The sequence below is a fragment of the Notolabrus celidotus genome, chromosome 9 (assembly GCF_009762535.1).
Source record: "Notolabrus celidotus isolate fNotCel1 chromosome 9, fNotCel1.pri, whole genome shotgun sequence".
In the NCBI taxonomy this organism is placed as follows: Eukaryota; Metazoa; Chordata; class Actinopteri; order Labriformes; family Labridae; genus Notolabrus; species Notolabrus celidotus.
The window spans coordinates 32,895,892-32,920,207 of NC_048280.1; the positions used below are offsets into that span (position 1 = coordinate 32,895,892).

The 24,316-nt window shown below is 40.4% G+C and overlaps 1 protein-coding gene across 1 annotated transcript in view; it reads right to left on the reverse strand.

Annotated features, from left to right (window-relative positions):
- cacna1ba (calcium channel, voltage-dependent, N type, alpha 1B subunit, a) overlaps positions 1–24,316 on the reverse strand; it is a 234,712-nt gene that overhangs the window by 113,392 nt on the left and 97,004 nt on the right. Inside the window, exon 7 of the mRNA XM_034692917.1 lies at positions 10,958–11,061. Within this exon, the coding sequence (XP_034548808.1) occupies positions 10,958–11,061 (104 nt within the window). The remainder of the gene's footprint in view (positions 1–10,957; positions 11,062–24,316) is intronic.

A 24,316-nucleotide genomic window follows, 5' to 3' on the forward strand; every position in this document is an offset into this window, starting at 1 on the left:
CTTGTCTAAACAACCAGAAACAAAAGTGAGTACACCCCTAAGTGAAAATGTCCAAATTGGGCCCGAAGTGTCAATATTTTGTGTGACCACCATTATTTTCCAGCACTGCCTTAACCCTCTTGTGCATGGAGTTCATCAGAGCTTCACAGGTTGCCACTGGAATCCTCTTCCACTCCTCCGTGATGACATCACAGAGCTGCTGCATGTTAGAGACCTTGCGCTCCTCCACCTTCTGTTTGAGGATGCCCCACAGATGCTCAATAGGGTTAAGGTCTGGAGACATGCTTGGCCACTCCATCACCTTCACCCTCAGCTTCTTTAGCAAGGCAGTGGCTGTCTTGGAGGTGTGTTTGGGGTTGTTATCATGTTGGAGTACTGCCCTGTGGCCCAGTTTTTCAAGGGAGGGGATCATGCTCTGCTTCAGTATGTCACAGTACATGTTGGCATTCATGGTTCCCTCAATGAACTGTAGCTCCCCAGTGCCGGCAGGACTCGTGCAGCCCCAGACCATGACACTCCCACCACCTTGCTTGACTGTAGGCAAGGCACACTTGTCTTTGTACTCCTCACCTAGCTGCCCCAACACACGCTTGAGACCATCTGAACCAAATAAGTTTATCTTGGTCTCATCAGACCACAAGACATGGTTCCATTAATCATTAGTCTGCTTGTCTTTAGTAAACTCTTTGTGGGCTTTCTTGTGCATCATCTTTAGAAGAAATGTGAGGGGTGTGCTCACTTTTGTGAGATACTGTACATGCCACATTCACACATTGAACGCATATTCACACACTGATGGATGTAAAGAGCCCATCAGTATTAGCAAATCCCATTCACACATGGATAGCACAGCCACTGGAGGCAGTTTGGGGTTAAGTGTCCTGCCAAAGGACACTTTGGCATGTGGACAGCATACCTTGTACCCCTGACCTTCGATTGAGAGATCACCAACTCTACTACTGAGCCACAGCCGCCCTTAGGACCTGAATCAATTTCACAAACCAGGAGCACGGAATGAAGACTGTGTATTTGCAAGAATCTAGTGTACAACAAAGCTAACTGCAGTCAAAGTGACTTTTAATAGAAGAGTTATATCTGACATGAAGACACATCATGTCACTGCCCCTTTGTGAAGGCTGAGCAAAATAATCAGAATCTGCTTTAATCTTTGGAGTGAATTATTACATTAAACCTGACATTGAAGGTGCAACGACTCATCAATGTAGTCCACAGCAATTAGTGACAAAACAAGCTGCCAACATATTCATCAGTCAATAATTAGTCGGGGATGTCATTGCACGTTTTCATGCTCTGCACGGACATAACATCATGTTCTAGAGTCGGAATGCTGACAAGTGAGACATCTCCCATTCTCACTATCTCTGCTGAGTGAGGCACATTCAAATCAGTGACTGTATAAATAATGGACGGAGTGTCCGTAGCGTCACCCACCTGTTTCTGAGGCACTGTTTTGAGGCCAATTGTCGGCGGCAGCCATATTGCGGCTGTTGAGCAATTGTGAAGTAAAGAGGCGGGCTTTGAGTCTCCTAGCCAGCAGCTACAGTGTCCCCGCCTGTCAATCAAGTCAGCTGTGCCTCTCAATGGAAGACTTGTAATCTCAATATCTTTGAAATTACAGCGTTATGAAAAAATTCACCCCCCGTACAGTGTGTGCCCATCGAGAAATGAGCTATCCAGACTACACTGGTCTTTTGTACAAGACTGTAAACATGTTATGTCTGCTGTAAAGATCGGCTTTTTTGAATTGTTGTGTATGTGGTTTCAGGCACTTCCAACTGCAGCCTCAAGAAGATCCTCGAGGAACTACAGTTTTTAGCACTTCATCATTGGACTCATATTTTTAGACCAGAAGTTGCTGCTTGATTCAAAACAGTGACTGGGAAGATTTCTAAAGTCCCAGCAATTAACCCTCAGAGGTGCAAAGAAACGGACAGTAAGATCTACAAACCAGAGCAAACAATCTTGCAGTTTTGTTGTTATGTTTATGCCAGCATGTTTCCTTTGTTACTTCTGAAACTGCGTCTGCTCGGCAATCAAGTTGACCTGAGGTTGAGTTTGTGTGTTACTCAAATATTGGGTTGCTTACCATTTGACATGCCATAGTCACAAAATAAACAAAATCACTGAAGGAGACAGGAGGAGACCAACAACTCACCTGCTCAGAGTGTAAATAACTGTCTCTGTGAATGACATCTGAGGGGTTTAAGAGACAGTAAAGATAGTGGAGATGTGGAGTATTTTGGTCAAAGATGGGACTTACTCTTAAACAGAAGAGTCTCTGTGGAGATATTTTTCATGTTGGTCTCAGACAGGGAAAAAAAGAAACAAGAACTTTAAATGGATGAATTTTGATCAGGTTCATTTGATCCTAAGGACCACACTGCAAGCAGCCATTACAGCTCCTTTAAGAGCTGCAGCTGAAGCAATCCAGGAGACCTCTACAAACTTTTAGTATTAATCATTTAGTTCCCAAAATATGTAGAGAAATACTCTGACACGCCGTCTCATTGACGAATCTCAAAACCCGGAGGACAGCTATTCTCCCATCTGACTTTCATTAGACACGTGAGACACATTGTCATTTACGGTACAAGGATGAGTCAGACTAACTGGAGATGAGTGAGAGGAGGTTTCAGAGCAGACGGTCAGGAGTTCAACTTTGATCACATCTTATCCCTGCCTGCCCACGCTGATGGGATAAAAGCTGAGTGAATGGCTCAGAGCTCCCCTGGGGATCTGCAGCCTCTCAACCCCGCATGTATCTGCTCTCTTGCCTGCTCTGAAGCTCAGATCGTGGCCTTTAAACAATGACATGCCCCCTGCATGCCCCTGCCAGACAGCAACAGTGACCTTCCACCTCCATAGTAACAGTAAAACCATCTGACAACCATTGCGCAGAGAGCAGGAAATGGAGAAGACAAGATAACAACAGAGGAGGCGGCTAAAGGCTACCTGCATTCCAAATCTTTTATCAAGTTTTTGTTAGACTTGTGCAGAAAGAAGGAAGCTGCCAATGACAGGAAAAACTTCTCCAAGTTGTTTGGCCATTAAAGTGTTGCTTTTTTGGACATATTTCAACAACAGGAAGGAGAAGACTAGGGGAAAGTGGTCAGCAGACACTTCCAGGATTTACTGTGACTGTCACGGTCTAAAAGGTCTGATTTTGCAGCAGCTTTTTTGTAAAGTTGCAATGCAAGCTGTGATGTTTGAGGCTTTTTCCTAGTTTGGCACCATACATATCAACTGTGAGCGACTGGGACAAGAGATCCAATATCACTGTTTATTGGCTGAGCGAGCTGTTTGTCCCCTGACATCGATTCAGGTCAGTTTCTGAGAGAAGACGCCAAAAAAAGGTGTAAAAGATGACCACAGTGATGCTATCAAAAAGCACAAATAGTAATTCAAGTTTTCCTCTTGTTATTTTTTGTTCTGCTCTGTTATAAAACCACAGATCAGAAACAAATTACTCTCTCACTGTACAACTCTGAAATCAGCGCTGACTCACTTTTATAAAAGAGCCTCTTATTGGTGGGAAGTTTGGAACACAGACTCTGATTGGTTGACAGACTCAACAGAACACTGATTACATGTATTCGGTGTCAAGTAAGCGAGTTTAGGATAGTGTTTGTGCAACAGCTGACGGTCGATGTTGACTTCTTGGACTAAAATATCTAAAGAGATTGTTTTATGTTTGGGACTCGTCATCGGCTCATCCATCTCTAACTGTAGCAACATGAACACTGTCACTTTAAATAACTAGTCCTCTCATGAAATGTTCAAATCAATGTGATGCGATTCAATATGCATTGTGTAACAATACGATATGCAGTGGTGGACAGGAACAGAGTAAATTTACTTGAGTTCTGTACTTCAGTATATTTTTTGAGTATCTGTACTTTACTTGAGTATTATTTTTTGGGAAATGTATTACTTTTACTCCACTACATTCAGAGACAATTATTGTACTTGTTACTCCTCTACTTTATATCAATGCTCTACCCATAGGAAAATAATTTTAGAGAGGAGATCTCAAAAGTGTTTCATTTATGTCTCCTAGACAACAATGAGATCTGTTTGAAAGCAAAATGAGACTATAGCTTATGTCTCCTGTTTCTTATTCTTGCCTCCAGACAAAAGTTGCAAAAAGTCTCAGCTTAGTCTCCCTTTCAGTTCAAAAGGAGATCTGGTCAGAATCTGAAATGATTCTCAGGTATTTCTCAAGTGTTGTGACTCCTTTTGAGCTCAGGTGGAGAAATCAGGGAGCTCTCTCAATTGTCTCAATCTAACCTCATCCATTTGTTTTTGTCAGACTCAGTTTTTGTGTCTCAAGTTGAGCTCAGATGGAGCAAAGAAAGAGCCTGAGCTCATCTTTTCATGAACATTTATAGTGCCCTGCAAAATTAAGATTTCAATGTAATTGTCCACAAACTTACAATTCTCATTCAAACATTTGAACCACTTCAAGATCAGCTATTTAGATGTGAAATGATCTCTTCTTTGACTTCACAATATGGTCCTTCCTTTGCAAGTCTGTTTGGAACAAAACAACTTCACAAAGATTTAGTGGATTTGAGAGAAAATGCAAAAGATAGAGATTTGATACCAGGTATGTCAGACCATTTATTCAAAATATGAGCCGCAAAAAGGCTGACCAGATTTAGCCAGATTATTATAATTAAAGGGGTGGATTCTTTTGGGCGCTGGCGGCCTAGCGGTCTAAGCAGTTTTAGTAGTAGACATAGGCTGCTTGTGGTTGATGCCCTTTTTTTACAGACGGTGAAACAGGATGTGGAAAGTTCATGCTCTTTCGACTGAAGGCGAGAAAGCAGGTGAAAAGTTCAACATGTGCCAAGCGCGTGTACAAAGTCTGCTCAGTGATAACAGAAGAGTGACGCATGGGAGATTGACAGCCAATGTGACTGAGACATCACCCCAAGGAGACCCAACCCAACGCAGGTAATCAATGTTAGACTTTAAACGGTTCAGGGAAAGATAGATCGGGGTTCAGACTTCGTGAACTGACCCAATGCACATGTCTGCAGTCAGGGACGCGTAGTACAAACCCAGAGACTCTGTAACTGCACAATTTTTGACGGCTTCTGTAATAAATTGTCAACTCAACTGAGCTCAGCTTGACTCCTGCCTCATCCTTCCCCATCAACGATCAACGAAATAGGTAAGGATTAATTGGAGTCAGATTTACTTTTAATCACAAATAAACAGGATGAGGTAAAATCCTATTTCCAACAGCTACGTAACGTTTGTTTCATTCAAGATGAACATTTCAAACTAACTTGTCTGTACTTAGAGTAACTTAGTTTCTGTTTTTATTCCATGGTATAGTTTTTAGAGATTTCAAACATAATTTAACCGATAATCTGGGATTTACCAGGATTGACTCACTTTTGGGGGTAGTTTCCAGTGGCCACTCAAGGTACTGCACTTTTGGCACTTTGAGATTAGCTCTAGAAGTTAAGGTTTGGTTATAAACAGTTAAAAAATAAATCATTGCTAGATAAAAGTGTTTGTTTTTGTACAGCATAAAAGGCTAGAGGTGACTAAATATCATATGTCTCTTCTCAAAACAAAGGAGCTGCAGACTAGATAATAAGTAAGCATGTTTCTAACATGACTGTCATGACTTCAACTGTTGGTAGATGTTTTCAGTTATGCTAAATTACAATAAAATAACAAATTCTCACAGACAAAAGAATGACATCACTCGTCCTTTTCACTTGTACTTGAGTTAAAAACAGGAAAGAAAATAATTTAGATCAGACAGAAAATGATATTTTATGCTTTCTCTTTCTTGCCCCACACAGGTTCAGTTAGATCTAAGTCTGTGAGGGTGAGTCTAGAAAAGAAAGATATGAGATCCAAAACTGAAACCATGAAAATGTGTTTTTTTTGTGAAAAATAATCTGTACCTGCAGGCTGTCTGTAATAAACCTTATCAAAGTTTCCATTTGTTTCAGTTTGTGATAAGAAAATTAACTTAAAGCTGACATGAATAATCGTGAAGTAGATCTTTGATGAAAATGACTGCGATGTGAAACAAACACAGTAATGACTCTGCTGAGCTGACGCTGCACTTTGTTCAGTGCAGTCATCAAACTCTTCTCCCAGCGGCTCCGCATTAATTGCTGTCAGAATTAAGTAAACCAAGAAAAAGTTGAAACTCATTATTCCATCCAGCAAAATAAAGTTACTGCACAAATTACTTCAAGTCTTTGAGGGACGGTCCCTCTTTCACCTTCACTTCGAAAAGAGAGACAGAGAAGAGAGAGAAGAATGGGATTTCACGGCGGTGGTGAAAAAAGCGCTGCCTTATCAGCGAGGGAAGAGCAGCCAGCTGGAGCAGAGAGTGCAGAAGTTTCTGTCTCAAATTAATCATCTTAGCATTAAATAACAGGAGAGCGAGCATCGTATACACACTTCTGTGTTCACTCAGTATAAAATGAGATAATAAAATAAAGTGAGAAACAGGGCTCGGCTTCTGTGCTGGCTCCTCACGGACGTTTCTTAGTGATTCAAACATCTTCAGACATGTTTCTCTCATTTATTGAAGATGAAGGTTCAGAGGGATTCTGAATAAATGAGACAGGTACAAGATTGAAAATCAGTTAGATTTAATGTTTAAGATCTTATTTTATAGTTTCACGTATTTCTACATCAGTAAGAGAGTAGTATAGACTGGTTGATGTCCCTGTTCTAAAGATCTGTCTCAGTTTAATGAGTTTTTTGCTGCTTACTCCACCTTTAGTCGACTAAATGATCGAACTAGAGTAATGGCAGCATTAGGTGGCTTAAAAGGAGGGAACAACCTGTCTGAAATCCCTGATATAATCAGAGTTCATCAGGTATCAGCACATCATGACTTTAACTCCATATACCCGTATATATTACACTCTTTTTCATCAAAATATATTGGTCTAAGAGGTCCCCAAAACATGTCTTTAAAGTTTATTGCTCAAAGAAACACTTTGAAATCAGATTTTGGTCTGCCTGTAAACCCCTCTTTTTCAGCCCTGCTCAGAACAGGCTGTTTTCTGTGTCTGTGCCTTTAAATGAAAATGAGCTCTCTGACCACGCCCCCTCAGGAAGTGGATGTGGCCTCGACTCTCCAGCACGTTGATCTAATGTTTACATGTTGGCTGAATATACACGGCTGCTCACAGACCTGCGTTACTTCAACCCTCTGAATCTGATCCAGAATCTGATCCTGACTGAGAGGGGCCTGCAGCAGGACCTTTCTGAACCATTGGTCACAGATTTAGTGTTTCTTGTTGTTGTATTTGTCAGTATGTCGACGTGTGTGTTGGTACACAGCTACAAACATGTAGCTATGTGGCTATGCTAACTAGCGCTAGCACTTATCCATGATAAATAAAAATCATCCACTAGATCTTCAAATCTGCAGACGTGGGGAGTAAAACCGACCTTTGTGTTTATTAAGACAGCCTACAACTAGCATGCCTCCCTCCTAAGCTCCTTGTTAGCACACATGTGTGCAGGGAATGAAAAATGGAGGAGGGGTTGAGTTGTATTTTATACAGTCTATGGGCTGAACAAGCTCCGAGCTCTGACTTCAGTTACAGACTGGATGGCGTTCTGACGTATGAAAAACACTGAGAACTGAAACGACTGGTTTCAGCACACATTTACAGAAAGGTGGAGAAATCAGAACAGGGGCAGAATGGATTTTTTTCATTTTCGGGGGGTTTGTAGACATGCCAGGGACACATATTTCAGGTAGAGAACCATTAAGAAGTCCATTTTGCATGATATGTCACCTTTAAGCAGACAGACCTGAACACCTCTTCTAGCCACAGCCTTGTAATATCTATTTTTATCACAGCATCTATAACCTGTGAGGTTTACAGCCGTACCATGTTGGCAATGATGTCTTTCATGACATGGTACATTACATACTACATAAACTGTAGAATCTGTACTTGGGACTTTAGTTTGGGACGTATTCTGGTTTCTGTCTTTGGTGTGTTTGTGGTCTGAGAAGAACTAACTGATGTTTCAACAGGCTTTGGTGTATGGAGAGCAAAATCAGTCACTATGGAGAGCAAAATGTTAAAATGTGAAGCTTCTCTCTGGATTCACTGGAACAGCACAGGAAGGGAATTTTTACTCAACTTAACCTTTTTAATATCAGCCTTAAAGTGATTGGACATGTTGACTGGCTGGTGAGTCCTACCACCTGTCTGCTCGACATCAACACATCAAACTCAGCCATCAAACTTCTCAGTCATGATTGCTCAGGATGTTTTCATCAAAAACTTGGAAATGAAATAAGATATCTTTATTTCTGTGTGATTTATAGAACTTAATGACCATCCAAGAGGTCTGTGCTCCAGCTTTTTTCTATTAGGGGATATCTTGTATTATTGTCCCTTTATTTTTGCACAGTTAGTAAACTATGCTAGCATTTCCTGGCTTGTTATCCAGTAGGCTACATAGTCAGGATTGTTGTTATTCTCTTGTGAGAGCGCGGCTGACCATCTAACCCCTCGCTCCTTTCCTACACCACCCTCTCCTCTAAATGTGATCACTCCTAGCTGGAGTAAAACATGGCAACGGCCACAGGCTGAAGTCAAGTCTTCATGTATGCAGTAAGGAACCAATGAGTGACACCTCATGTCCATAATATGTTGAGTCTTTGAAGGATTTAATAATAGGATGATGTAAGAATTAGACAAATAAAAACATTGTGGCACAAAAACATTGACCTTTCTGGAGTCCCTGAGCTCCCTTGTCCCATAGGTCCCTCTGATCTGCCATAGACGTCCTCCTGCTGTGGACGTTCCAGACTCCAGCAGCAACAGCTACTACTACTCGTCTCATCACTATCACCGCTCTCTCTCTCTCTCTCTTTTATTCTCCTCTATCCCTCTTTCCACACCTAACTTGGTTGATGCAGATGGCTGTCTAACATGAGTCTGGTCCTGCTGGAGGTTTCTGCCTGTTTAAGGAAGTTTTTCCTAGCCGCTGTAACTAGCTAGCTATAAAGCTCTTAACAGCCTTGCTCCTCCATACATTACTGATCTCCTGTCATTTTATGTTCCAGCCCGATCACTGAGGTCCTCGAATGCTTCCCTTTTAAATGTTCCTCGTGTGTCTCACACAGGTACCGGCCAGAGGGCTTTCTGTTTTTATGCTCCTAGGCTGTGGAACTCTTTGCCTCTGGACATGAGAACGGCGAGCTCTCTGGGTGTTTTAACTTAAGTAAACTTAAGACTTACCTTTTTAATCTAGCTTTTAATGTGAAGTAATTTATTTTAGCCCTGGACTGCATTATCAGTATCATTATTATTATTATTTTTATTATTATTTTATTATTTTATTATCATTTTTATTATTTTCATCATTATTATCTAAACCATTGTTTTAACATGTATTTATTTATCTTATTTATTTATTGTGTTCACCTGATCTCGTTAACTCTACCTTATTTTTAACTTTTATTTCCACTCTTACTTATTTTATTAATTTTACTGTGTTGATTTTCTTTTCTTTTTTAAGTATTTCTTCTTTTTTCATGCCTTCTATAATTCTACCATTGCTGTTGTTTTCTTACTGTCTGTTACTCTGTGAAGCACTTTGGGCTACATGTTTCTATGTATGAAAGGTGCTATATAAATAAAGTTGAGTTGAGTTGAGTTGAGCTAAATACTGCAAGGCGCAATGCTCATGATGGATTAAGATGAGATAAGACTGAGTCTTACCCTGTCTTGAAGTTGGGTCTCTGTTCATAATTTGACATAGAGTGGTCTAGACCTCCTATGTTTGTAAAAGCGTCTTGAGATAACGTTTGTTGTAATTTGGCGCTATACAAATAAAGATTGATTGATGATTGAGTCTTTGGTGATAAATATGTCAGATTTTGATCTTAAAAAGTTTTTATGAAAACAGTGATATTGTTCGTGATGCTTATCTGCATCTTCACAAACTGGGGTTCTAATTTTGTATATCATTTCAAGTGTTTGTTGGTGCACGTGATTTAGCAGATTCTTCCTGAGCTCATGTTTCAGCTAAGCAGCAACCTCAAGTCTTAAAATATGAAGCCAGTGCGAAAGTGTTATAAAACTGCAGTTCCTTGAGCATCCACTTGAGGCTGGCTGCAGAAACACAGGAAACCACATACACACCCATTCAAAGAATACGATCTTTACAGCAGAAATAAACATGTTTACAGCCTGGTACAAAAAACAGTTTAGGTCTGAGCTCATTTCTCTATCAGCACACACTGTACTGGGGGTGATTTTTTTTTTTATAACTCAATATTTTTGAAGAAATTAGACTTACGAGTTTTGCCCAAATAAGGGCATGGCTGACTTGATTGACAGGCACATGTAGCTGTTATCAAAAAATCTCAAACCTGATCAACAAATTGCCCAAATTAATAAATGTAAGAGAAGTGAAGACTGTGGAGGAACGTGTGATACTTGAATCCAAGTCACAGAGCTCCAAATCCTACCTGGGATGTATCTGAGTAGGTGATGATCTGATCTCACCCTGAATATGAATATTTAGAGGGATTATTCACTTATCAGTTTTAATACGGCCTCTCAGCTTACGTTCCTTTATCTTGCTGAGAGAGGATATTACTGCCGGGTGCTGAGGAGGAGAATTGATGCAGCCTTAACACCCTGTTGTTTTGCACTTTCAGTGTCTCTTGACTTCTTTAATAATGTGAATAAAAAAGAGTTATCATTGGGTAGTAGGATTAGAGAGAAACTGGACTATGCCGGCATGTCAACGACCACTCCACTCAGCCTCTGCTTTGGATAAAAGTGTGTTCTAGAGATTCACAATGATGGGCAATAAACACAAATATATGAGAGGATGTAAAAGCAGTTTTTGCAGGATCAGTCAGGTTTGCTGTACAGAAAGATCAACTCAGCTCCACACAGCGTAAACTCACCCTGACAGCACACCCAGGACCAGGTTGAGCATGAAGAAGGACCCGATGATGATGAGGGGGATGAAGTAGAGCCAGTTCCATGTGTTCCCTGAGGCATCGTTGGCCTAAACACACAAACATACAAGACAATGAAGAGTCAGGATTTTAATAATGCATTAATGCAGGTAGAAAGAAAACATAACAATGTGACAGATCCTCCTTTTCATTAGGAAGATTTCAGGGACATGTGGGATAAACTTTGCAACATATCAGGAGCAGACGTCCTGAAAATTCAATGCGTCTCTGATCCAGCAGGTTGTAACGCAACCGATCAGAAACGCAAGACTTCCATTTTTGCCAGGGGCCGGTGCATGACGCATCAATCTCAACAGAGCAGATGGAGCGGGACAGGAAGTCAGGTTTCACCAAAACAAAAAGGAAAACATCCAGTAAATTTTCAGAATAAAACACTCTGTGTTATCGTTAGATCATTTTTCACTTAACTATTGTGGTTCCTTTGCTGCACTGAAATGTAGTGGTGCTACCTTTATTCTTTGAAGCATGTCCTAGAGTCAGATGAAGGCATCCTTGGACATTACTCTCGGTGACACCAACATTTTTTGTCACTTTGATCGTTGTTAAATGTCTGCGACATTTCCAACCGTTTCTTAGAAAAATGCATCACAACTCCTCCTCTAATGTCTTTGTCTTTGTGCCTCTTTGCTCCGATCACCTTGTCTCTTCATCTCTCATCCCTGTGGTGTTGTTGCTGTGAGTGACAGCTGGCCAACTCGCTTTACAGATCAGTGGAGCTCTTCACTGTTACGGCCAAATTCCAACGGATCCGCATCCGGTCTGTTTTTGACACAGGAGTTGGGAGGTTTCTATTCTTGTCAATGTGTTAACTTCCACTGGAACCGCTCCGTTGCGTTCCGACTGCATCTCTGATCCGGCAGGTCGGAGCCCTCCAGATCAGATACACAAGACTTCTATTTTTGTCGGACACCGGAGCATGACGTATCAATCTCAACAGAGCAGATGGAGCGGGACAGGAAGTCAGGTTTCACCAAAACAAAAATGAAAACATCCGTTTAATTTTCAGAATAAAACACTCTGTGTTATCACCAGATCGTATGTCACTTAACTACAACAACAAACCGTCATAATGAGCGGAGCCAGGCCTGGAGTCAACAGGTCAGAGGTTTTCAGAGGACCAGAAAGACAACATGGATGAGGACCAGAGGAAAAGAATCCTTGATTCAGTGATTTGCATGACTCCAGCTGTCCGGCGGTCCTTCTCTATAGCGGGCTGGAAACGGACCGGACACCGATCTGGTGAAAGTCCCTTGTAAGGAGTTGATGCAGAGCAGCGTGGATAAACGTGTCAGTATTTCAGTGAGTGGTGCACTTTGGCTGATTCCACGTGGAGTATTGTATACATGTATACATTTCCATAAGATATCATACCAGCTGTTTAATGATGAAACTCTGAGGTATTCCAGATAGAAAATGTTCCTCAATGCTGCTAACAAACACTCTGGATGTGCATCTAAATGTACAAGAGATATTATGAGTGCTCTCCAGAGAGGAAAACAGCCGATGGAAAATCTGCAGCACAGAATCCTGACAGGAGCTCCTGCAGTCTTCTGGCCTTTTACTGGAGAACACATTTCGCTCTGTGGGTTCAAACACATTACAGCTTTACATCTTGATGGCGAGGAGAAGATAACTTCCACACCTCTAAAGACCCGTAATCACGAAAAACGCTGACAGGGGCAGAGCATCGAACCGTACAGGCCTTCTCACTCAGCTCCACGGCTTTAATGGATCCTGTTCTCACTCCTGCTCCCCGGTCTCTGTTGTCTAATCAGCAGCTCTCTCTGGAAATACAAGACAACAAGAGTGCTTGTGTTGTTGTGGAGCGGTGTTTTGCTGGTGTGTGTTGTTTGATGGTGAAGCAGTAATGACACACGCAGCGGTCACAATCTGAGGCTCATGTTCCTCATTGTGACTCCCAGCCTGCCTCGGGGCTTTCTGCTGTATTCATGTGAGCTGGATTGTTTGTCTCTCTCTCTGATTATTACTCCAAGAGGTTAATTTGATTCCTGGAAATTGTCTGCTGATGCCCTCATTTACTGCGACCCATTGTGATGCCTCCTTATCGTTCATAAGTTAATTTTTTGTGTGTATGAACTAAGCGCCGCTATAATCGCTCATTCCACACAATAGAGGTATTATACAAGTTAATTAGAGGATAAGATGCTGACATGCGGTGTGGCATGCTATGAGCCTTCACCTCCACAGACCTCTGCTGTCATCTGGTTTGCATTTTGACTTTGGATTTGAATCTGTGTTATAAAATACGGGTGGTGCAAGTCAATGCAGTTCCAATAAGGAACTCGCAACATGATGCAACTCTGAGAAGGTTGACAATCATATAATGACCCACCATGATATCTGATTTAAAGGTATAATATGTGATAACAATTACAATAACAGTAATAATAACAATAATAATAATAATAATAATAATAATAATGACAATTAATTAATTAATTGATGATAATAATAATAATAATAATAATAATAATAATAATAATAATAATAATAATAATAATACATAAATAAATTGATAATAATAATAATAATAATAATAATAATAATGATATTAATTAATTAATTGATAATAATAATAATAATAATAATAATAATAATAATAATAATAATAATAAAATAATAAATTAATTAATTGATAATAATAATAATAATAATAATAATAATAATAATAATAATAATAATAATAATAATAATAATAATAATAAATCAGTAAAATAAATGAAGATGCTACAGCAAAGTTAAACAGTATAAAGTATTAAAATGCTGAGAGGTAAACTGCAAAAATCACTGGAATAAGGTTATACAATCTATTTAATAACTTAATTAATAAAGAAATAATCCACAAATTAAAAAGCTAGGTCAATCAAAGTCTGGATGAAGTACCACCAGATCAAGACCCTGTCATGGCCAGCCCAATCTCCAGACCTGAACCCTGTTGAAAAACTCTGGAATGGGATTGAGAGGAAGATGGATGGTCATCAAACAAAGCTGAGCTGCTTGAACTTTTGCACTGGGAGTGACATAAAATAACCCAAGAGCACTGTGACAGACTGGTGGACACAATGCCAGCAAGAAGCATGAAAGCTGTGATTGAAAATCAGAGTTATTCCACCAAATATTCATTTCTGAACTCTTCCTAAGTTAAACCATTAGTATTGTGTTTAAAAATGCATATGAACTTGTCATTTAGAGCATTTATTTGCAGTGACAAGTCTTCAAAATAACAAAGAAGATGCAGAGTTTTCAGATCTCAAATGATGCAAAGAAACAACAGTTTTATTTGGATTGTGAGAGAAATGTAGTTTGAAGAATAAAACTAAAATGTTCATTTTACTCAAACACAAACCTATAAATTCCAAAATTAGAGAAACTGAATATTTTACAGTGGTTTCTTCCACAGAGTCTGCAATCTTGCAGTGCCAAGAAGAAGAAGAAGAAGAAGAAGAAGAAGAAGAAGAAGAAGAAGAAGAAGAAGAAGAAGAAGAAGAAGAAGAAGAAGAAGAAGAAGAAGAAGAAGAAGAAGAAGAAGAAGAAGAAGAAGAAGAAGAAGAAGAAGAAGAAGAAGAAGAAGAAGAAGAAGAAGAAGAAAAGAGTTGTTCTGCACAGATGGAGAAGAAGAAGAAGAAGAAGAAGAAAAGAGTTGTTCTGCACAGATGGATTTTTACTGAAAGACGTTTTGAACAAATGGAGGATCAAACTTATGCATCACAGGAGCTTCTTTTTCTTGGACACTTCACTGACAGGAGGGGTAAGCAAGGGAGCGCTTAGATCTACAATCTGACTGCTAGGTATCACTACTTGTTCAAATTTTTAGACACTATATCTTTAAATAAAGAATCGAAATTGCCCCAAAAAGGTGAAATACAGGGTTTATACATAATACACGAGGAGCCATGAAGTAGTGAGATGGTAAGACTAAGGAGTGAACGTTTAAATTAAAATATTACATATTTGGTGCGAGCATATGACTGTCCTACGTCTTGTTAGTCTGCAGGAATGATATCCTCTACCTTTGCTTTGATGATGAAGGATTTCTTGCCCTTCACCTCTCAAACAACCTTAAATACAAATAACTGGCAGTACTTTGTAGGACTTCCTCCTGGCCGTGGTGTAAGGAGAAAATTTGTTACCTAGATAGATGTAAACATCACTGAAGTGAAGTTCTGGTGAGGACTTAGCTGTTGTTTAATGCAGTAAACATCATGTTTTTCATCATGTGGTTGTCAGGTGATGTAAGTACACCTCATGCTGAAGAGATCGACAGTTAACAAGCTGGTGCTGCAGCCACACACACACACACACACACACACACACACACACACACACACACACACACACACACACACACACACACACACACACACACTGTGAGTCAGTGTGAACAAACGTCCCTGCTTGTGTCAGATAGAGCGAGCTGCAGATGACTGGAGAATCTATTTCACTTTAAATGACTTGTTAAGATTGATCTTCTCCTGCTGGGGGTCATATTGACCCAAACTTCCAGGATGCAGGATAACAAGATTATGGTGTCTGCAGCTGCACAGCCTGGATTAGGTTGCCACAGCTGGTTATTGCTCTGCTGTCAGCGGCTTCCATCCTTCTTCATCATTCATGATGTGGGGATCTATTATATGTTCCCCAGAGGATTGTGATTCCTCATGTTGCGGGTGACGTACGTCATTGGAGAAGAATTATCACCATTGCTTCAAATAATCATCCGTTCACTGCCAACAGTTCAAGTCTGTGAAACCTGGAGGCCAGAATCAAACGCAGAACGAGACGTAACACGTGTAGAGCATCACAGTGTGAGCATCTGAGGGTCAAAGCTACAGCGGCTGAGAAGTGCAGTGCAAATTTAATGTTTTTACATAGTTGGAGGTAATGTTACATTTTGGAAAACATTCTTACATTTTTTGAATGTATTTATTTATTATTTTTTAAAGTTATATTTTTGGGTCTTTTACACCTTTATTGATAGCGGTGAGGACAATAGATAGTATAGGAAACTGGGAGAGAGTGGGGGAATGACATGCGTGAAAGGAGCCTCAGGCTGGAGTCGAACCTGGGCTGCACTCTACATGGGCACGCAACTAACCAGTAGGCCAAGTCCACGCCCGGAAAACATTTTTACATTTAATAAACGAAATTACATTAGCAAAACACTTCTTTTTTTTTACAAGAGACGGAACATTTTTATCAGCCCTGAAACAAATTTACAAACAGCAGATTCTACTGGAAAAGGAATGTACCAATGATTTTCAAAATAAAAGATGTCTCTCATATAAAAATGTGAAACAGCCAGGGAATTAATATATATTTGACATTAACAACCCCGTTTCCAATTAAATATTTTGATTCAGACTGATAAGACGAAACCTCAAACAATATCACAGCTACATCTGGTTTGAAAATTTCAAAATAAAAACCATTAAAGCTGGGGTTGGTAATCAGATTTAGATCCACTTTTTGTTATACTGGTTAAAATAATCTTTATGTCCTGATGGTAATCAATACATAATGTGTTCTTAAAAAAGAGTGAAAAAAAGCTGCTATCTACAGCCGGAGTAAACCTGGGAAAACACCAACCAATCACCGTCATTAGGGTCCAATTTATGAAACCAATCAAATCCCGTCCTGCTGTTCTGCCCACCACCTGCGTGTATTTCCCCAGCGTGTAATCCGAGTCCCCGTCCCCTGCCTCTGCTTCCCCTGACTCTACTGACTGCCCCTCTCGCTCGACCTCGGGCCTGTCCCCTCTGACCCGATGAGGTGCTTTGCTCAGGACTGTAGTCCGGATCAGAGTCTAAAAAGCTCTCACCACGGGGGCTCTGACAAGCAAAAGAGTTAATGATATCTAGTAAGTCCTACAGAAAATATATCTGTTCTGTAGCGTTCATACAGACGCTGTAAGGATGGCGAGCCGGTTCGTGAACACCTTGATCTTTAATAACCGGTCACTGTCAGTCACCAACCAACAAAGCAACAATCAATGTTTGAATGAGTGGAGAACTTTTCCTGCCTGTCTCTCCTCTCTCCAGCTCGCTGTGAGTTGGGAGTACTAACAATAGCCCTGTTTGTTTGTGTTTTTAACTTTCAAGAGGACCGGTTTTGAATCAGTCACAATCATATGGTGGTGAATCAGCTGCGCTCGTGCATTTGAGCGAGGGCGTCGTTTTGGAGGAGCTCCGAGCGTCTCCGAGGGGATGGGGGGAGGGGTTAGACGGAGTATTCAGGAAATGCTACATTCAAATTCATGCTAGTTTTCTGTGACTACCAACCCTAGCTTTAAGCAAATACATTTATTTCAAAATTCCAAATCAAATAAAGCTGTGATTGGCAGCCACATATTTTGAGGTGTCCTCTTATCAGTCCGAATCATAATATTTAAGTGGAAACAGGGTTGTTGATATCAAATATATATTAATTCCCTGGATGTTGCACATTTTCATATTAGAGACATCTTTTATTTTGAAAATCATTGGTACATTCCTTTTCCAGTGGAATCTGCTGTTTGTAAATTTGTTTCAGGGCTGGTAAAAATGTTCAGTTGCTTGTTAAATTGTCTCACCACTTGTAAAAGTGTATCTGATTTAGAAAATGGCTTTGGTAAAGGTGTTTAATAAAATGTAAAAATGTTTTCTAAAATGCAAATTGTTCTCCAACTTTGTAAAAGTGTTTCATCCTTTGTGAATTTGCATTGCACTTCACAGCCACTGTAAAAAGCAGTACGATCGAAGGCTGCAAACAAACTCAGCTGACCCTTCATCGTGGCGCGGCAGTCCAACACCTTTCATACCAGGAGGCTTGTTACTTGTACGTCATGTCACTCTGGATCCATATAGTCAGAGGGTTCTGTTTCTGGGACAGAGAGGGCCACAGAAAAGACTGGGACTCAGCTTTAGTCACCTCTTTAAGGATGAATGCCTCATCGATCTCATCCACAGTGACAGTCTCTGCTTCTGGTGTGTAACTGCCTAATTTCATATCTAACGAATGATCACAGCACTGCTCACAGGAGGAAATGATGAGTGTTTCTGCCTGGTCTGAGTGTCTCTACATTGACTTTGAAGCACAAACTGAATGTTTCTGTCGAGATAAATGGAGAAGTCTTCATCATTTATAGAAAAACAATGAAGAGTGTGTTATTTGAAGCTCAGCATGTGTCAGTCAGAATATCGGTGTGTCAGTGAAGTGAGTGACAGGACATTTACTGCATCATTTTATTTGATTTAAGTGTTTTAAACACACAATACAGCGTCAGTTAGTTACGGTTTTCTGTAATGCCTTGTTTTTATTTCATTAAACAAAGATTGTTGTGACAGTCTATTTAATATTATTTGGTTAGTTTCGTTAATGATGTCTGGTCCTGCTGGAGGTTTTTGCCTGTTAAAGGAAGTTTGTCCTTGCCACTGTAACTTGCTAAATGCTGCAAAGTGCTCTGCTCATGGTGGATTAAGATGAGGTCAGACTGAGTCCTGTCTGTAAAATGGGACTGGATCTTATCCTGTCTTGATGTTGGGTCTTTGTTAATAATAGAACATAGAGTTCTGCTGACTGACTGACGGACGGACGGACGGACGGACGGACGGACGGACGGACGGACGGACGGACGGACGGACGGACGGACGGACGGACGGACGGACGGACGGACAGACTGACAGACTGACTGACTGACTGACTGACTGATTGATTGATTGATTGATGGACTTTTGAGTCTGATGTGGGATAGTTTCAAAATCTAATCTGTACCTACAGGCACTCATTTACTTTCTTAATAAAACTAAAAGTCATGTATGATCGAAAATAAACTGAAAGCATGGAAAGAAAACCTACAAGAGGAAATATCAACAGACTCAAACAGCTAACACTTGTTTAAAACTGCTGCAATACAAATGGTTAATGAGAGTCTATATAACGCCAGAGAAGCTCCACAAATTCAACTCCAACATCCCAGATCTATGTAACAGGTGTGGGGACGATAAAGGTACGTTTTACCATTGCATATGGAAAGTCCAAAGATAAAGGAATTTTGGGGTGAAGTCGGACGTGTAATGCCGGAGTTTTTATCTTTTCAATTAGCTGCAGAACCAAAGTTTTTCTTTCTCTGTATCTACACAAAAGGATGTAATATGACCCGAAGGGAACAGGTCTTTGTAGACCTCTGCATATTATAGGCTAAAAGAACAATAGCATTAACATGGAAAAACAGTGGTAGGCCGAGTATTATACGGGGGTTTAATGAAATGTCTTTGTGCTTGGCTCTGGAAAAGATAACATACACTTAAGGACAAACAAGAATTATTTAACGGTAACTGAGGCCTATTTATTACTTTTCTTCAGGATAAGGATTTGTCACACATATAAGATAAGATAAGATACTCCTTTATTTGTCCCACAATGGGCAAATTCTTGGAGTTACAGCAGCAAACAAAAAGGTGTACAGTACAATAATTATATATTGTTATATAATATAATTATAATATTGAACTAGGCTGGGAAAGAGCTGGCAATGTCTGTAATTGTGGTCGTTTTTGTAAAAACTGTCTTCGGACAGAATATTTGTGATAAACAAATCATCTATGCCAATGTACTTTCTTTGGTTATCTTTAGTTAATACAGATAATAATAATGTTGTAACATTTTGTAATTAAGGTTTTTTTGTTTGTTTGTTTGTTTTTATATATGTGCATGTGTATGTATATATATATTCTTTATTTATTATTTCCTTAGAATTTCTTTAATTGTAATTGTGTGTCTTTGGAAATGGTTAAAAAACTCAATAAACATATTGTTTAAAAAAAAAAAGTCATGTATGATCAGATGTCAGGATTCTCATCTTAAAACACGTCCCTGATGATTTCCTGAAGAGTTCTTACCAGATTGACATTATCCATTAGTGTAAGAAATACATGGTTTTCTGGTGATCTCATGACATTTAACAAAAGTCTTCTATCATATTAATATCACCCCAAACCAAAGATCAATTTCCTGAACTTCACTAAATCATGAAAGAAACTGTATCATTAATCTTGTAGGACTGGTTGTTGCTGGACTGGATTGAGATCTGGGGAAAGTGTAGTCCATGCAGCGCCTTGAATTCATTGTGTTCCTCAGCTCCCTGCAGTGGACAGGGTTCAGCATTGACACTCTGACCAGTCTACAACTACTCAGACCCATACACAACAAACTGTGATCCTCAGTGATCTGACTCCTTTCTAGCAGAACCAGCATTCACTGTTTCAGCAGTTTGAGCTCCAGTAGCTCTTCTGTTGGATCAGCTTCTGCACCCATGACCCAGTCTCTAGTTCTCTTGGTTTCCTTCCTCAGACCACTCTTGGTAGGTACTGAACCCTACAGACCAGGAGGAACACCCAACAAGTGCTGCAGTTCTGGAGACGCTCTGATCCAGTCACATAACCATCACAGTTTGGTCTTTCTCAAAGTCCCTCACATCCACACATTTGCCTATTTCTCCTACTTCAACACATCAACTTCAAGGACAACATGTTCATTTGCTGCCTGACAGATCCCACCTGCTGACAGGTAACACTTATTCATATTCATTTTAGAAAATGAAAATGTCAGTTCTGTCCTTTCTTCTTAGAATTTCTACCTAACTGACGGTCAAACATTTTACTCTTTTTTACACAAAGTTATCTCAAGTGAAGCATTCATGGTCCTAAACTTCTACCTCACAGAGCTGCTATGATTCTCATGAGGACACAGAGACAAAGAGAGTCTGAGCCCTGCACAGTCTCATCATCCATCTCTGCTCCCCCATGAGCTATTTTTAAACTTTTAACCTCGTCTATCAATAGAGCAATCAGGGCAGTGGAGCTGAGCTCGGGCTGACAAGGCTGCACTCGTATGAATTTTAAGACTCACTTTAGCAGCCAACAGAGGACGGTGCAGCTGTGGTGTAATAAAACAGTAACACAACATAAACTGTGTCACACATGGAGGAGATTACTGGGTTATGATTTTCTTTGGTGCAGAGAAAAGTGTCCAACTTTTATTCTGCATTTAATCAATATCATAAAAGAGGAGCAGAGACTATTATCCACACACAACAGACATTTTAAAGCTGCTTTAGGAGGTCATACCTGCCGTTTAAAAGCCTCTCTCACATCTGTCTTTATGGGTTTCTGCAGAAGTGTTCTTCCAAGTGAGCAGATCAAATTGAAGCTCAGCTCCAATAAAGACTTTAAAGATGAAGAGATTACCTGTAACAGTTCAGAGATCTGTCTGAAGTGGATTCCTCTCTACAATAAAGCTCCATTATTGTCATATTCACTTGACAGAAACCTCTCTGAAATGACAAGACTCTTTCTTCCTGAAGCGGTTTCATCAGACACATTCAGTATCTCACAAAAATGAGTACACCTCTCACATTTCTGCACATATTCAATTATATCTTTTCATGGGACAACACTGCAGAAATGAAACATTGATATAATGTAAAGTAGTCAGTGTACAGCTTGTATAACAGTGTAAATCTACTGTCCCCTCAAAATAACTCAACACGCAACCAATCATTTCTAAACCACCAGCAACAAAAGTGAGTACACCCCTAAGTGAAAATGTCCAAATTGGGCCCAAAGTGTCAATATTTTGTGTGGCCACCATTATTTTCCAGCACTGCCTTAACCCTCTTGTGCATGGAGTTCACCAGAGCTTCACAGGTTGCCACTGGAATCCTCTTCCACTCCTCTATGATGACATCACGGAGCTGGTGGATGTTAGAGACCTTGCGCTCCTCCACCTTCTGTTTGAGGATGCCCCACAGATGCTCAATAGGGTTTAGGTCTGGAGACATGCTTGGCCACTCCATCACCTTCACCCTCAGCTTCTTTAGCAAGGCAGGGGCCGTCTTAGAGGTGTGTTTGGGGTCGTTATCATGTTGGAATACTGCCCTGCGGCCCAGTTTTTGAAGGGAGGGGATCATGCTCTGCTTCAGTATGTCACAGTTCATGGTTCCTTCAATGAACTGTAGCTCCCCAGGGCTGGCAACACTCATGCAGACCCAGACCATGACACTCCCACCGCCATGCTTGACTGTAGGCAAGACACACTTGTCTTTGTACTCCTCACCTGGGCGCCGCCACACATGCTTGACACCATCTGAACCAAATAAGTTTACCTTGGTCTCATCAGACCACAAGACATGGTTCCAGTAATCCATGTGCTTAGTTTGCTGTCTTTAGCAAACAGTTTGAGGGCTTTCTTGTGCATCATCTTTAGAAGAAATGTGAGGGGTGTACTCACTTTTGTGAGATACTGTAGATGAGATGATGGACTCTAAACACCTGACCTCTCTTTCCTTGTACTTTAATCAGTCTCACTCCAAAAATAACTCTCAATTTTCTTCTTTTGAGGCCAGTTTAATTGATGTTCTTCTTCTGTATTTTTCTGTTTCTTGAATACCTGTCATCTAAACTGTTCAATATTTAAAAAGTCTGCCTTTCAACATCTGTTCTTCAATTCTGCTGTCCTGCCTGCTATCAAACATGTCAGCAACAGCCATTCTTGATGTGAGAGAAATGCTGGAGAGAAATTGCAATTTGGCTCAAAACAGGGCTTCAGAAACAGATGGGTGTCCTCACAGATACTACGTCCATTATTCATACAGTCATTGGTTAAAACTAAGTCCGACTTTTCGTTTGAATTGCCGCAAATAAGCAAGGGACATGTCGGGCCACAAAGCATACACCTGATGCATCCTCTGCAGAAAAGCAGGACACATTTGTTGGCTGCATTTGGAGGACCAGCCTTCAACGCATCACAGTGACACGTTGAATTGTTGCTGTCTAAGGCTACAGCCCCTGAATCGGGACACAACCATCATCTGCAGATTTTAAAAAACTTCAGCTGTGTTAAAAAAAAACTGTAGCATCAAATTGAATACTGGAAGTTTAATCATTCACTGAATCCGCAATTAGCATCCTAATCTGTAAAGTTAGCAGTCTGTGATCGTCCCAACCAACAGCATCCACTTTTACTCCTTTTCATCCATAGCTAAATGTGGCTGTCAGTCAATATTTTCTGCATGATGAGATTAAATCTTCTTTAATATATATGAGTATTGTTTTGATTTACTTCAGTTTTTAAAACTAGTTGGAATTTCAGAAAATAAATTTGCTATTTGCAAAAAAATACAACCACCCAATCCTTTCTCCTTCAGAATTAACATGTATATACAAATATATAATGTATCACACAAGCCACAGGTCATTGAATAAAACATCCTTCTTATGGTCAGCAACAACAGTTTGAATCTGAAGCAAGCCAAGGTATAAAATATGTATAGCCTCCTTTCATAGTTATCCCAGGTGCTTTAAGGGAGTCGGAGCCTGATGGATCTTATTCCAGTGAATCCTTACACGGAGGCGTTGTATTAGGAAGGTGGGATCATCTATCATAATGTAGCTGCATGCTGGTATGGGTGTATCGGTGCATTAGCTGGTGTGGAGTGAGGCTGCTTCAGGTCTTGGCTGACAGAATTGTGGGAGCAAACCAGGAAATAGAAAAACCATTAGTAGTCCTGTTCTTCCCCTAAAAGTGTTATCTTGAGGACGGCTATCACTTCAGCAGCAATGTACCACACCCAAAGTCTGATGGACTGAGACACACCAGCTAAACATATCATTGAGCTCTATGCTGCTCTCTTCACAAACACCTCAGCTATCACATCGCTCATTAACAAACCCTGGACAACAACAGCAAAGGGGTATGAATTAACAATGCTGGTCTTAGAGTGTCCCACATAGACCAGCTGGGCTGTCCTCTCTCTGCAGCCGGATCGAGTGCTCTATCTGTGCCGATAGCTTTACCTGCTTGGTTAATCTGAATCTAATAACCTGGGTGCAGCCAAACAACTCAGCTTAAAAAAAACTCTTACTGTGCTTCATGAACAACCAGCCGGGGATTTTCTAAAGAGCTTACTGCTGGTAAACAAGACAAGATCAGTTTCCTCTGCAGAAGTGTGATCCCTGTCATTAAAAATACACCATGTTCATATTTTATCTTCCTCATTTAAGGGAGTCTTGTCTCTTTGCAATGTGCCCTCCACTTGACATCTTTGTTAGTAGGTTTCAGGGACAGAGGAATCACTGCTGGATGAAAAGTGGCACTGAGTGGCCTGCACAGTATCTTGTTGTTGCTGTCCTGTAGCTGCCTTGTAAACATCTTGCTCCCCAGAGCTTCACTCTGTCAGGATCTGAAAGTCCGCCTGCTGTGCACAGGTGAGTAGATATTGTGTCACAG